General features: G+C 36.8%; 1 protein-coding gene and 1 long non-coding RNA gene across 3 annotated transcripts in view; one reads left to right on the top strand and one right to left on the bottom strand.

Moving 5' to 3' along the window:
• The window catches only part of spega (striated muscle enriched protein kinase a), a 100,958-nt gene that overhangs the window by 27,888 nt on the left and 58,394 nt on the right, over positions 1-14,676 (top strand). The window contains exons 3-6 of one of the 2 annotated variants that reach the window (XM_082136645.1): positions 2,168-2,272; positions 2,968-3,082; positions 3,686-4,878; positions 6,527-6,673. In XM_082136645.1, coding sequence (XP_081992771.1) covers positions 2,168-2,272; positions 2,968-3,082; positions 3,686-4,878; positions 6,527-6,673 — 1,560 coding nt within the window. Of the gene's footprint in view, positions 1-2,167; positions 2,273-2,967; positions 3,098-3,685; positions 4,879-6,526; positions 6,674-14,676 lie in introns of both variants that reach the window. The other variant, XM_082136644.1, reaches the window with a different exon arrangement.
• On the bottom strand, positions 10,635-12,723 carry LOC309474530. The gene is made up of 2 exons (XR_014197367.1): positions 12,368-12,723; positions 10,635-11,863 (listed from the first exon to the last, which is right to left on the bottom strand). It is a non-coding gene; the product is annotated as an uncharacterized lncRNA (long non-coding RNA).

The following is a 14,676-nucleotide window of genomic DNA, read 5'->3' as shown; positions in this document are numbered from 1 at the left end:
ATCTGTTAAAGACAGTTTTCTCATCCCTTCTGTTGTGACTAGGACCGATCTGATCTCCACCTCCTGCTGTGCCTTGGAATATCCTGTCAACTTGGATTTCTGTTTGTCATTCAAGAGCTTCTGGGGGATCCTATAGAGCTTGGATGTTGTTGTTTACTTGAGGAATTTGTTTATCTTCATTTGTCACATGAGGATCATGATTGGATGTTTGTACTATTTTTAGTGCTTTTTGCATAATTGTGGATTCTGGTACATTCTTCCTGAGGTAAAAGCTCTGGGAAGGACATACAGTAATTGAGACTATTAGGAGTGTACACAGGAGTCAGAAATAACCAGGTGTCAGATTAGAAATAGACAGTGATATTCTCTGCAGAAACACTGACAGGTGATTCTGTTGTTTAGTCTGAAAGGGAGATTAAGTTCATCTGAGGCCATGAAGAAAATCTGGTCAAAGAAAAGATTCCAGGTGAGTCGAAGCATTCTATCCAGAGTAATACACTTCAGAAACTATACAAATTGACTTTTCGAGATTTTTCTTACATTTGGCAAATCAAACTCATAATGTAGCAATGCAAAATAAGTTGTATAGGTCTGTTATAGTTCCTTTTTTATGTACAGCCAGTACAATGACTTTAAAACAACAGAACTGATGGCACAGAGAACATTGTTGTTGTTGTTGTTGTTTTTTCATGTTAGACATTTTTTTTTTTTGTTATTTGCCTTTATTATGAATAATAAACAATGTCTTAGGCACTGAAAAGACTATGCCCAAAGGAACATCCTAGTTGCCTTGGTAGCAACGTAGGAGTGCATTTGAAAAGCTGCAAGCCAGCATGAGAATTGACAAAAGAGGAAAAAAGCATAAAGGAATTCTGTTTAATATACTATAGTTATCAGCCCTGTGTCATCATCACATATTTATGTACTGTTGAATGAAAGCCAAATGAATTACACGACTGGCATAACCCTATAGATGCAACAAACAGGCTAAGAAAAAATCTTTACTAATTAGCACTTCTCAAAATTAACAGACAGCCTTTTGTTTATTTTATTTTTTGTCTTTCCAGAGAGCTGGGCATTCTAGCTGGACGTTTGGGAGATTCACTCATGGTGTGTTTTGCTTACGAGAGAACTGTAGAAAGTCCAAAATCACAAGATTTTTTTGTAACAAATGTAACAATTAAAGGGTGCGCACAATCTTGCCGTAGATGGTTTAGCAGGCTTTAAAATAGCTGCCAAGACAATATTTCTGTAGGTAAATTTTTATATCACAAATTGTTGGGTGTCCCTATATAAGTAATTGACTGCAACACAGAGTAAGGCTGAACGATTATACAATTTAGAAATTTACCCTGTGTGTGTGTGTGTGTGTGTGTGTGTGTGTGTGTGTGTGTGTGTGTGTGTGTGTGTGTGTGTGTGTGTGTGTGTGTGTGTGTGTGTGTGTGTGTGTGTGTGTGTGTGTGTGAGAGAGAGAGAGAGAGCATGTGTGTTATGTTTATGCTCCCACACAAGTACATGTCTGCAGACATTGGTTTCTATAGTAACAGTCTTCTCTTGTCCACCTCTGCTTGCTGCCGTTATGGAAGTGAAGTTTTTCGCTTGTGTAGGAAGCAAAGCAATGGTAATTGTTGTTATACATTTCCAAAATCCTCATCTTTCATTACTGGGCTCTTGGATTGGTTTGAGATTGCAGCCATGCAATATTATACACATAACTGTTAAAATATACTGTAGGTTTTCATTTGGAGCTCTAATTTCAGTTTGATTTATATCATTAAACTTAAATTCTACATTATTTATTTTGCAAAAAGTAAAGCTTGCTCTGCAGAATGATTTCTTTCTTTCTTTCTTTCTTTCTTTCTTTCTTTCTTTCTTTCTTTCTTTCTTTCTTTCTTTCTTTCTTTCTTTCTTTCTTTCTTTCTTTCTTTCTTTCTTTCTTTCTTTCTTTTTTTTAAACTCCCAGTAATGTGAATTCCTAGAATTTCAACCTAGATATTGTATAAGATTTCCACATTATACATTCAAGTCACAGCACAACTTCAATACCACAAACTTTCAACTAAATTTCAAAGATTTCTTGCAGTCCATTATGAAAGCATCTGTGCTACTGTATGTATGTTTTGTTTGTAAAAATTCCCATTTCAACATGCCTCACCCATTCCTGTAGACTCAAACAGTACAGAAGATGAAAGTGCAGAGCCTCAGGTCTCCATGGAGATGAAGGAACAGTTCATGCCTCCTCAGAGGGAAGCAATCAACAGTCAACCGACTGGTAAGAACATACTGAGTGATTTTTTCTCTTCAGCAATATTCAGTTTGTAGCATCAATTTCCACATTTGGCCACAAATCATAAAAAAGGTGTTTTAACAATCACTATATTCTAACAATAGGGATGCCGTTTCAGATTAATTTACTGCATGAAACACTAAAATTGTGATGGGTAAACCATGGAAGCTTGTTTCCGTCACGGAATAAATAATAATAAAAATTATAATAATAAAAAAAAAAAAAAAAAAAAAATATATATATATATATATATAATTGTGACCTTTTATTTCAAAATTTATATGAACTTATATGAATATTATCTGACTTTTTCCTCATTTTGTGAATTATGTCAGAATTGCATGATATAAATTCGCAATTCTTTTTTTTCTTCTCCAAATTGCTAGTTTAGCTATATCTCACCATTCACCACACTTATTTTCTCTGAATTGTGAGATGTAAAGTCAGAATTGCGAGAGGTAAAGCAATTGCGACTTTATTTCACGCGATTCTGGGGGGAAAAAAAGTAAGAATTACTTTTTAAATTTTTATTCCATGGCAGAAACAAGCTTACAAAGTAAAGCTTAGAATTTAAAAATGTTTTTGAATTAATCAATTCATCTATTTAACCGATTGATAAAAATAAAATAAAAAAAAGATTTAATATTATTATAATATAACAGGTAATTATGTATTTTCAGGCAGGGGGAGAGCAATGCTTTCCCAAATCCCAAGTGATGGTCTAGTAGTGGAGAGGGAAATGCGAACCTTGGGCTCTAGAGCTCCTGGTCTTGAGGATCCCTTGTCACCTGGAAGGCAAGCAAATGCTGGGTGTGTTGAGAGCCCTCCGGTCAGACACCTGGGGATTGAAGCTCTTGTGCGGGCCTCACAAATTAGTGTGTACTACGTTGCAGTGGGGTCAGAGGAGAGTATGTCTTTAGCCAGTGACTACTATGGCAGTGTTTTGAGCCTCTATCGAAGAAGGACCTTTTCCATTTACAGTGTTCAAGAATGAGTGCTGGCATGTTGGATATGAAAAGGCACAACATAACTTGAATTAGGGGGTTAAAACATTTTTTATTGATTTTTTTATTTAGTTTACAAGTAATTTCCATTACATTATTTCTCATTTATTGCAGCCATTTATTTATGTTTTCTTGATTTCCACTTTCCTCAGACTCCACTTGCATCATGTTTTAATATGCTGTAAAAATGTTTGCCATGGCTTTTTGGTACAAACCTTTTTGCATGCCTTTGTTTTATTTTGGATTTATTCATCTTCCACAATGTTTTACATGTTTCAACATGTTTTTCTGTGTGCATGCTGTGTTTGACCATTTAGATTTTTTTACACTTTGCCATTTTATTATTTTTACTTTCCGTCATAACACAACATTTCCACAATTACCCTCATTTCAGGGGCCAATTGGACTTTAAAACAAGGGAAGCTTCTTTATTTGTCCAAACCCAGCCATTCCAAAAAGTTCAAAGCCCCATTACCTTAAGTGGTGTAGATCGAACAACTGCCCACAATGGCACCAAAACAGCCATGAATGGATCTGAACTCCCTGTTAAGATATCGAAAATCTCTGCTTCATCTCAAAGCAGTAGTTCCCAAGAAGCATCCTCTATCCAAACTCCCAAAGTGACACAGCCAAGTTCCAAAATATTAGACAAAGTGAGAGCTTTTGAAGAACAAAGACACAGCAGTAACATTCCAATGGTGTCTTCATCAAGACTTTCACGGGGTTTCAATCAAACATCATTCTGCAGTTCTGAGGATGGAAGAAGTAAAGCAGGGAAGCCCCAAGACAACATCAAGAGTGATGTAGCACTTAAGAGGTCTTTCTTCAAGCAGAAAGCATCCTCTCTGGAGGAACAGTCAACCTATGTAGAGAAAGGTTTTCAGAGTAAACTCTCAGAAGAGCTTCACCGAATAAAGAAACTTGTCAGAAAGTCCAACATCAAGAAAGCCTTTTCAATGGATCAGCTCACCCAGACTGACAAACAGTCTACTGGAAACATTGAGTCAGTTCAAGCCCAGATAATTCAGAAGGTGGAAGATACAAGAGAGAAATTTGTTTTACCAGAGGCAAAAAAACAATGCTCAGCCTTGCCAAATGAAGAATCATCAGAACTACCGAAAAAGAAAGTGCCAGAGGACTCAACACAACATGAATGGAAATCACCCCCTGATATTACAGAAAACCAATGCCGGATTAATTCTAACCCCAGGCGATTGTTAGACAGAAAAGCCATCAATGAAAAGGTTGCTTTCAGTAAAATACCAGGACAGTGTTCACCAAGGGTACCAAGGATAAATGTATCCTGCAAATTACCAAAGTCACCTGTAGAACCACCTTCCCAACCCATAATGCAAGTGGGTTTGTTGCAAGCACCCCTAAAACCTCCAAGGTTGTTTGGTTCAGTTTCCACGCTCCCAAAATCATTTAAGGAGAGAGAGGAGAAAAAAGACTCATCACTTGCACCTAAAGTAACCATACCTACTATTGTGGTTGAAAATAAGCCTGTGGATGAAGAGGCAAATAAAGCAGAGTTTGCTCAAAAAGAAGATAACAAAAATGAAGGAAAAACAGCCAGAAGAAACAGAGGTAAAACTTCTTCCAGAAACATTAAGTTAACCAGGTACAGTAGGTTAAAATATAGCGTGTAAATGCTGTTAAATGTCAAGCATTGCAGTTAACTGGATGAACGTTCATAAATAAATCTGATTAAAGGACATGTTTAAAGGAATATCCTGGGTTCAATATAGGTTAAGCTCAATCAAAATAATGTGGCATAATGTTGTTTACCACAAAAAATTACTTTGGCTTGTCCCTAATTTTCTTTTAAAAAAAAGAAAAGAAAAGTAAACATTTAGGTTATGCTGAAGTGCTTACAATGTAAAACGAATGGGGACTATTTTTAGATTATTTAACTGCAGGCGTGTGCAGCTTATAATTTTATAAAGGCACTCAGATTACTTCTTGTTAAAAGTTGTTTGTGATTTGTGCTGTTAATCTGTATAAATCACTGTTAAGCCCCGTACACACCGGGACGAATATCGGCGCGCGTTATTCGCCAGCGTTTTTCAACGCGTTTTTTGTGTTCACACCCAAGCGATTTTCGCTGACGATGAGCCGAGTGAACATGCAAATTCATTCCCTGACATTAGATGGCGCTTAATGTAAAACAGAAATACAATACCACTCCATAACAGTCTATACTCTGCAATACCACTCCATAACAGTTCTCTTTTAACAAGATTTTTGTAGTCGCTGTCGCGTTTGTCATATAGTTCTTTATTCCGAGACCAGCAGCTCTACATTCATCTTGCCTTGCATCTTCCTCGTCTTATTTCTTCCCGGCAGTGTCTGTCTATGGGCAGTGTAGACGCTACTTGGCGTATATCTTCTTCGCTGTTACGTATGTGTGCTCGGCAAGACCGTTTTGTGTTTGAGCGCCCCCAAGTTGTGTTTTACTGTAACTTCAGAAGCTCCAGACACGTGAGCAAAAGCGGCAATCTCATTGGTCGGATAGTTTTTGACGCGGCGCGTCAAACCAAAAAAACGAACCCGAGGCGTTTAAAAAAAAATTACGCTTTTACGCGTGGCGTTTTTCGCGTCGGTGTGCACACTCACATTGGCGCCCTTTGTTTAGTCACGAGGCGTTAAACGTCGGCGAATATCGCGCGCGAAATTCGTCCCGGTGTGTACGGGCCTTTAGAGCCGTTTTAAGGTTTTAGCTATATGTTGTCAAGGCTATAGTTACAATTCGATATAGTTTTCCACAGAATAGGTTAGTGAGCAAATTTTCCACAATAAAATCATGTTAACATATTATTTATGTCTTGTGGCTATATTGTTGAAACATTGAGTATTTTAATGATTATTAATTGGTACCATTCATTTCCATTGCAAATGGCTTATTTTCATTTAGATTTTTATTTATTTTTGAAAGAAAAGGAGGGACTGATAGAAATATTTTTTGTGTGGTAATAAACATGCCGCCAAATGCTGGGTATTGATCTTAACTTGAACTGAATGCGGAATACTCCTATAAAACTCAAAGATCAGACACATCCTATTTTACTGCATTGTAGGAACAGAATAAAATTGTGTTTTGAGCATAATGTTTAAATTTAGATCAATTTGTAACCAGAGACAGATGACTAGACATTGTGAGGTTGTAATGACTTCATGATAGGTTACCTTATCATCACTTGATCTTTGCGTAACAACTGTTGCCTGATCCTCCCAGAAGACCCACCAGATGACTTCTGTATGTCTGTGGAGGAGAACCCCGCAGAGGCCCCCATATCGGAACTTAATCGTAAGGATGTTATGGGAGCTTCTGGATCAGAGGTGATGCTTCAGAGCATCATCAAGGGAAACCCTGGCCCCAGAGGTAAGATATCTCAGACCTAAGCTACAGTATTATTTAAATGCTAATCATCTGGGTCTTTACAATTATCTTATGATCTCTTTGCATCAACATCTTCATGATCTTCTCATTTAGGACTAATACCATAACAAGTTACAGTGGAGACACTCAGTAATTAAATCATATAACATGGTTTGAAATAAGCACCCACCAAATGAAAATCACCCATTTCGGGTAATGCTGTCAACTTACTAGCCAATTTGTTGAGTTATGATTCATAGATTAAATATGAATCTATAATTAGACAAACCATCTCTACGAAATAGACATCAGTGGCTTGTAAAACCCCTAGAGGAAAGTTAATTTAAAAGCTCTGCAGATTCAGCAATTCTTCAATTTATAAGTCATGATGTAAATACTATTTTGTGCAGCATCTGCACAGATCTGTCTAACATTAGCATGATCATCACTAAGCAACAAATGACTCACACGCTGGTTGATTTGTGTCATATGAGAAGAGTTTCATAATAAGTAAATATATACAGGCCTATATACAATATAGGCAGTGCCATTCTAAGATTTAAAAACACCCAAGGTAAAAAAGGGTTTTGGACAATATCAGCATCAATTCTTATCTTTATCTTTATCAAAACAATTCATAAAAACAATCTTGCATACCCTTATGCAAAAAATAAATACAACAAACAAACAAAATAAAAAAGAAGCTTATTCAAGTGTGCTATACTTTCAGTCCATTTTTTAATGTTCTTCTCAGAAATATACTTTATGTACTTCTCAGAAATATAAATAAATTGCACTTAAGTATACTTGACTTATACTGACAGAAGTATGTTTGGCCTATAATTGTACGCAATCTTTTGATAGAGTATTAGGCTAAGTATTCTAGGTATAGGCTTTCTTGGCTTGTAGTTGTGCTTACTCTTTTGTTTGAGTAGCCTATTAAATAGGGGAGAGCAGGGCACAACCTAACACTTTTTGACTTTCTCAGTTTGTGTATATCCACTTAGGGTTCAGAGTATTTATTTTCTATTAATTTCACATATGTCTAGTACAATTATGTGGTTTTGTTTCATTAAGACAGTGTATACTTTTTTCTTTATTTACCCCGAAAGAATGGAAGTGGAATGTTACAACATGCCCCGTTTGTGGGGTACATTGTAACATTTGAGGGGCATATTGTAACATGACCATTTGACAGCTTAAAATGTTATCTGATGTCTTGTGCCCCGCTCACCCCTACTTTTTTCCACATAGTTTTACATACTTTCTTAATACATACATACTGATAAACTTATTGTTTGAAAAAACTTTTTTCGATTGTGGCTTTTTTAGTGAAAATTACCCACATTCAAGTGTTGATAAACAAAGGATGAATGTAGGATGAAATAAAAAAATTAAATAAATGGAAAGAGTTAAAGTACAGTTAAAGTTGCCTATAAAAAAAACTTTAATAAAAACTAAATAGGAACATAGTAGTATACTAAAAGTGCAAAAATAAAATAGTAAACTGTAAGTATGATGGTATGTTCACTTACATAAAACTTACAAGTATACTTGCAGTATAAAACTACTAAACTAGTAGTTCTGTCATGACAACTCTTGGGAGATTGGTATGGTAATAGAGAATGGATAATGAATAGTAATGATAATGGATACGACTGTTATGAACTGCTCCGAGACACGAAGTTTGAGATCCAAATGCAGCTTTAATTAAGGGGCAATCCAGACATGTAATCCAATATACAGGCAATGGGTCAAAACACAGGTAGGCCGTCCAAACAAACAAACAAACAAACAAACAAACAAACAAACAAACAAACAAACAAACAGGGGTCAGAGGCAAAAGAGTAATCCACGGAACAGGCAAAAAATCCAAAAACCAAGAGACATGAAACCAGGGAAAACACTCGGAAATGCAGTGCAACAACATACAAAACTTCGCAGTGAGTGAACATGGTATAACTAAAGGCCATTGCACACTGAGTCCGAAATTTTCGTATGCGTTTAGCCTTAAAATTCGTCACGCACAGAAACCTTGCACACCTTGAGTCCGATGCGTAGCCTAGATTTATTAAACCTTTGCGGGAAAAAAACGCAAAAAATACAAAATGGATTCGTCAAGCAGTGAGGATGATTTTGTTGCCCTCTTTCTTAAAAAGAGAAAAAGAAGGAGGAAATATTGGGTCCATCCAATCCTGAGATTGCGCCGAGAGGAAGGAGAGTTTCACCTCCTTATCAAGGAGTTGCGAAATTATCCCGCGCGATTCAAAATTTACCTCAGAATGTCAGTGGAACAGTTTGATGCTTTGCTAGCGATACTGGAGCCACATATTAAAAAGAAGACCACCAATTTCCGTGAACCAATCGATCCTGAACAGAGACTGGCAGTATAAGGTATGGACCATAGGTATGGACACACACACACACGGCCGGCGGAAGCGCTGGGCAGACAGAACAGCTGTATACAGGTTATATTTTATACCCAAATAATACATGATTAGTAATCGAATTGGCTGCTCAATCACACCTTAATCGATCCGAAATTTCGATCTGATTGAAAGGGGAGGTTTATTCCTTTTCTAATCCGATCGAGAGAACATGTAAACACTTGATTGTCAAATTGTCAATTGTCAAAAAAACTCTCAAAATACTGGCTGTGGATGCGAAAAATGCAGAAAATCGAACCCAATCCGAATATTTTTATTTGTGAATGACATAAAGTGAGGTCGAATTAATATTTTTTTACCGAAAAAAATACAGAAAATTTCGGATGCGAATTTCGGACTCGGTGTGCAATGGCCTTAAGAGGGTGATGAGACACAGATGAATGCAATCTGTGATGACGAGTCTGGGCAGTGAGTTATGGGAAATGTAGTTTGTGAGGGAGTGATAATAGTCTGGTGTGGAGTGCCCTCTGGTGGCTCTCAAGGGCACTCCAGCTGGTGACCGTTACAATGACAATGTTATTGTATTTGGTCTTGGCGGAATAGATCTGCTACGCTGCTGCAGAGCAAGTACCGAGACTTGTAAAAGTCAGTTTAAAAAGTTTGTTTAGATTGCCAATACATTCACAGACATTGCTGTGAGCATACATACATGCTGCTGCTGCTGCACATTTAACATACATGATTTAACCCCCCAACAAAGCAGGAGACAAGAGAAAAGACACTAGTGACCTAAGGCTGTGTGCTCCTTGGCTACCTTACTGACCAGCTTAACACTAGAAATACATGCTGTGCGGGGCCGAGCACGAGCAGGCATCAGCAGGGGTGGCATCACCAGACGTCTGCCTTGCCCACCCAATCATAATTTAGGAACAGATAGTATTAATCTGTTTTTACAATTTGTGCATTGACAATCACACGAAGTCGGGCAGAAATGTTTGTGTGCTATCAAGGTGTGAATTACGAGGAGTTATACTTTCGTGAATATGTATCTTCATATTTACTTGTCGCCTAAATATTAATATACAGCCCTGATTGATTTTTGATTCACACCAAAGATGAAATTAGCTAGAAAACCTCGCTCATTTAAGAACGTGCATTTATTGCATGGACGTAGCAAGAACATAATGTAAGTGTTTAAAATGCATAACCTAGTTAATTTGAAACCTTGCCCTCTTTAGCTTGCTGTTAATCCTGTTAAACTGAATGTACGAGGCAGACTGTCTGCTTAAATAAAAGGACTGAAATACACTGTAAAAATAAAAGGTGCCTGGAGGAACCTTTTGGGGTTCTTCACTTTGCCACTTCGGCGGAACCGTCTGTAGATCCTCTAGGCACCCTTTAAAAAGGGTTTCCTGAGGAACTCTTATATTAGGCACTGTGTGGTGCCTCCAGGAACCAAATTTCAATTTTATATTAATATATAATATTAATAATATTAATTTTGTATTAAATTAATTTCATGTTGTTACTATGGTTACCACCATTAACTTCTATTATAATAAACAAACTGAACCAAATACAAAATAAGAATTGTTTATTACATATTTTAGATCCATTTTAATACACTTCCATGCACTTGGAAAAAAAAGCTAGTAATAGATTAATATCAATGAATACACACAAAAAAAATAGTATAATACATAAGTAACATGAATAATCAACCATGAGTATACAATAAGCTACACAAGAAAAGACATCTCAACAAAATGCATGGAAAAAACATGTTCCAAGTAATAAATCAATGTAAAAAATAACAATTTTGACTAATTAAAAATGTCCATCTTCACTTAATTTTAAAACATGTTTCAGTCCGCTTGTTAAGTCTGACGTCACTGTTTCCAAGTCCAAAAGCTCTATCAGATGCCAAAAACAAACAACAAACAGTGCTAATATGCACTCATTGTGCTGTATTATTCCTGAAAATTATGATCCTAACCTTTAACTCTATTCCGAATCTGCAGATGGTTTAGTTATTCAGCTATTTTGAATCATAAAATGTTGAAGTCTGGGATGCCGTGAGACTGGAGACTGTAATGTACACTATGGCTTTTGAAAAGCTTAAATGTGTGACTTGAATCAACAGTTCCCATAAATGGTTGTTGAGTATTCTCAATATCTAGAAACAAGATAGAGAAAGTAGAAGTAGAGGCTTCGACCCGGAAACAGAATTCCTTATGTCACAACAAGCAGAAAACATTTTCCATTTTAACAGAGTTAAGGTGCAGTAAAATTATCTGTTGTTCTGTGAATGTTCACTGGTGAATTCACTCGATCAGCAATTTTGTGTGGTGCTTCATACATTACATCGCTACACTGCTGACAACGGTCAATGGACATTTTTGCCTGCGTAATTTCACGAAATTCACAAATGTGATGCACCTTTACTCGCTGCAACATAAAATGCAATCAATTATAAAATCTTCACAAGGGACACGTGAGGTAGGCTACTTAACGAGTTAGAAAAGTGAAAAGGTGCATCAGCTTCATTTTCCTGTTTGCTTTTCCTCTTTTCTGGTGAATGGTCCAGGCACTTCAGTGATTTTCAGGTCTACAGGAGGATTTTTATTCTTGATCAAACTTCTATTTTCAGCTACAACATTTACTGTTAGTAAGGTTATTAAAGTGATAGTTGGGAAATTTAAATAATTTCCTCAGCCTTGTGACGTTCCAAACCTGTTTGACTTTCTGTCTGTGGAACCCGAAAGCAGATCTCAGGCATAATGCAACCCGTCACCATTCAATATCACTGCATGAAACACAAGCATAAAAAAATGGTGTAATTCATTCATGAAACTATTCTTATGTACACTTGTCTAGTTCAGTTCAATGCAACAATTTATGTAAAAATGGTTAAGCTCCAAAAATGTCCCAGAAAAGATCCTAAAAATAATCAATGAGTTCACAACTCATGTGTTATGGGTTGTGTTGTAAGTCTTATGAAGCCATATAATAGCTTTTTCCTTTTTTTTCTTTTCGAAAAAGACTAAACTTGAAGTTATAATTCAGGGTTCCAATGTCTTATATTCAAATGCATATGATTAAGGTATAGCCTATAAAAAATGCATAGCATTATTGGCTCCAAACCTGTGATATTATTTTTCTGAGTAACATGAATGAGATTTGAGAGCATGAGGGAAGATTTTCAGAGAATAACTGATTAAAAAAGTACATGTGCAGTCAAACAATACAATTTCACACAGAGAAAGTTCATAGTAATAAAGTACTTGCATGTGGTGTATAGGTAACTTACTGTAATTCAATGTTGCCTCTGAAATGTTCAGATTATTTTAGAAATGTACTGGTTGTTCTGGGGAAACAAAAGAACAAAGCTGATTATTCACAACATAATATTTATTGACCAGTAAATGGCTTTAAAATGGTATTTGAGAGAATGGGGGCACCTGTAGTAAGTAAAGTTAGGCTAAACAAAAACAGACCAAACTATATTAACCTGCTTTTGTTATTCATAACAAACGTCAATGACGACAGCAGGAATCAGCTAAATTAGTTAGGCTATATCAGCAATTTGAAGACACAGTTGTACAGAATATGTTGAATTGAATGACTAAATCAATCTAAGACAATAAGTCAATAATTTCCATTTGTTCATTAACGTTAACTTACGTTAGATCAACGTAGCATCGCGGCTATAAAACCTTCATACCAGATACTGTGCAATAAACGAGTGGTAAACACTGTAAAAAAGTAGTAATGTATAATAAATTTAGTTTATATGTGTGTGTTTGAATATATAGTGAGTAGACTCTGTATTTATATTTATTTGGCGAGTTTACAAACCTTGTAACGGAGAGGCGAACAAACGGCGGAAGCTTTGATGAGAGTAGCCGTTACTTCAAATCCGATGACGTCGATCAACTGAGCTTTGTTGCGCGCGAGCAGCGCGAGGATCACTGAAGCGACGACAGCAGAGGAATAGCAGCAGTTTCGTGACAGAATAAAACTTTTCTCCTCCTGGTTCTTCTTCTTCAAATAATAATTTATGAAGAAGTAGGTAAAATTATTAATTTATTACTATTATTTATTCAATAATAATTAATGAATTCTTATTAATAATATTACCAGCAGCCATGTCACCCTGTAGCCCAAGACCGGTTGCCCACTGAAGCTAAGCAGGGCTGAGCCTGGTTAGTACCTGGATGGGAGACCTCCTGAGAAAACCAGGTTGCCGCTGGAAGAGGTGTTAGTGAGGCCAGCAGGGGGCGCTCACCCTGTGGTCTGTGTGGGTCCTAATGCCCCAGTATAGTGATGGGGACACTATACTGTCAAAAGAGCACCGTCCTTCGGATGAGACGTTAAACCGAGGTCCTGACTCTCTGTGGTCATTAAAAATCCCAGGATGTCTTTCGAAAGAGTAGGGGTGTAACCCCGGCATCCTGGCCAAATTTGCCCAGTGGCCTCTGTCCATCATGGCCTCCTAATCATCCTCATATACTGATTGGCTTCATCACTGTCTCCTCTCCACCAGTAAGCTGGTGTGTGGTGGGCGTTCTGGCGCAGTATGGCTGCCGTCGCATCATCCAAGTGGATGCTGCACATTGGTGGTGGTTGAGGTGATTCCCCCCTTCTATGTAAAGCGCTTTGAGTGCCGAGAAAAGCGCTATATAAATGTAATGAATTATTATTATTATTATTAATATTATTATAATTTAGTGTTATTGTTTAAGGTTTAAATTAATCAATGAAATAGGCCTATAGATACTAAATAAATGTAAGCTACCCAGGTGAAAAAGACGTAGGCTACTGTTAAATGTATTAAAAATGTATTAAAGTATATTTGTATTGTAGGCCTACTAAAAACACACTCAAGTACATTTTTAATAGTACGTATTTTTCACCTGGGCATTTATACTGAATCAAACTTAAGTAGCCTATAATAATAATAATAGGATAATAATAATCTTATTCTGGCCTCACTGAACCATTGGGTTCCTCCAGATGCTGGCTTTAACATAAGAGATCTTCCAGGAACCACTTAAATGTTAAAAGATCTTCCAATAACCCTTTTATCGCATTCAAGTTCCTCTATTTTCCCTCAAAGCACTTCGAGGTCTCATGGTAATGAAAAGGTGACTCCAGAACCTCTGAACTAAATACAAAGTGCTTAAAGGATCCCATAAGTTCCAGCAAGAACCTCAAAGATTGTCAATGCTCCTCCAGTAACCCTACTATAGGAGAAAGAGCTTTGAGGCACTTAAATTACATTTTGAAGTTCCTTGAGTATCCGACAGGATATTTGAGGCTCCTTTAGTTTTTACAGTGTAGGCTAAGCACGTGCGGTTTACCTTTTAATCAGTTAGGGGCCACGTTTTTGCGGGACGCAGTTCAGTGTTTTTAAAATAAAAAGGTATTTTAACTTGAGTGCCGCGTTTTAGAACGCCGCATCATGCACGATATTCTGCAAAATTATGGAAGCGAGATGAGAGCGCAACAGTCAATTACGTCTAGGGGGATGTTTACATTAAAAACGATAGAAAAGTAGCACAATGGAATGTAAAAAATACATTCTGTGTGCCATTTAATTGCCCCTTTCCACACAAT

The sequence above is a fragment of the Leuciscus leuciscus genome (genome assembly GCF_965113295.1).
Source record: "Leuciscus leuciscus genome assembly, chromosome: 14".
In the NCBI taxonomy this organism is placed as follows: Eukaryota; Metazoa; Chordata; class Actinopteri; order Cypriniformes; family Leuciscidae; genus Leuciscus; species Leuciscus leuciscus.
The sequence above is the reverse complement of the archived record's forward strand: the minus strand, read 5'-3'. Positions and strand labels throughout refer to the sequence as shown.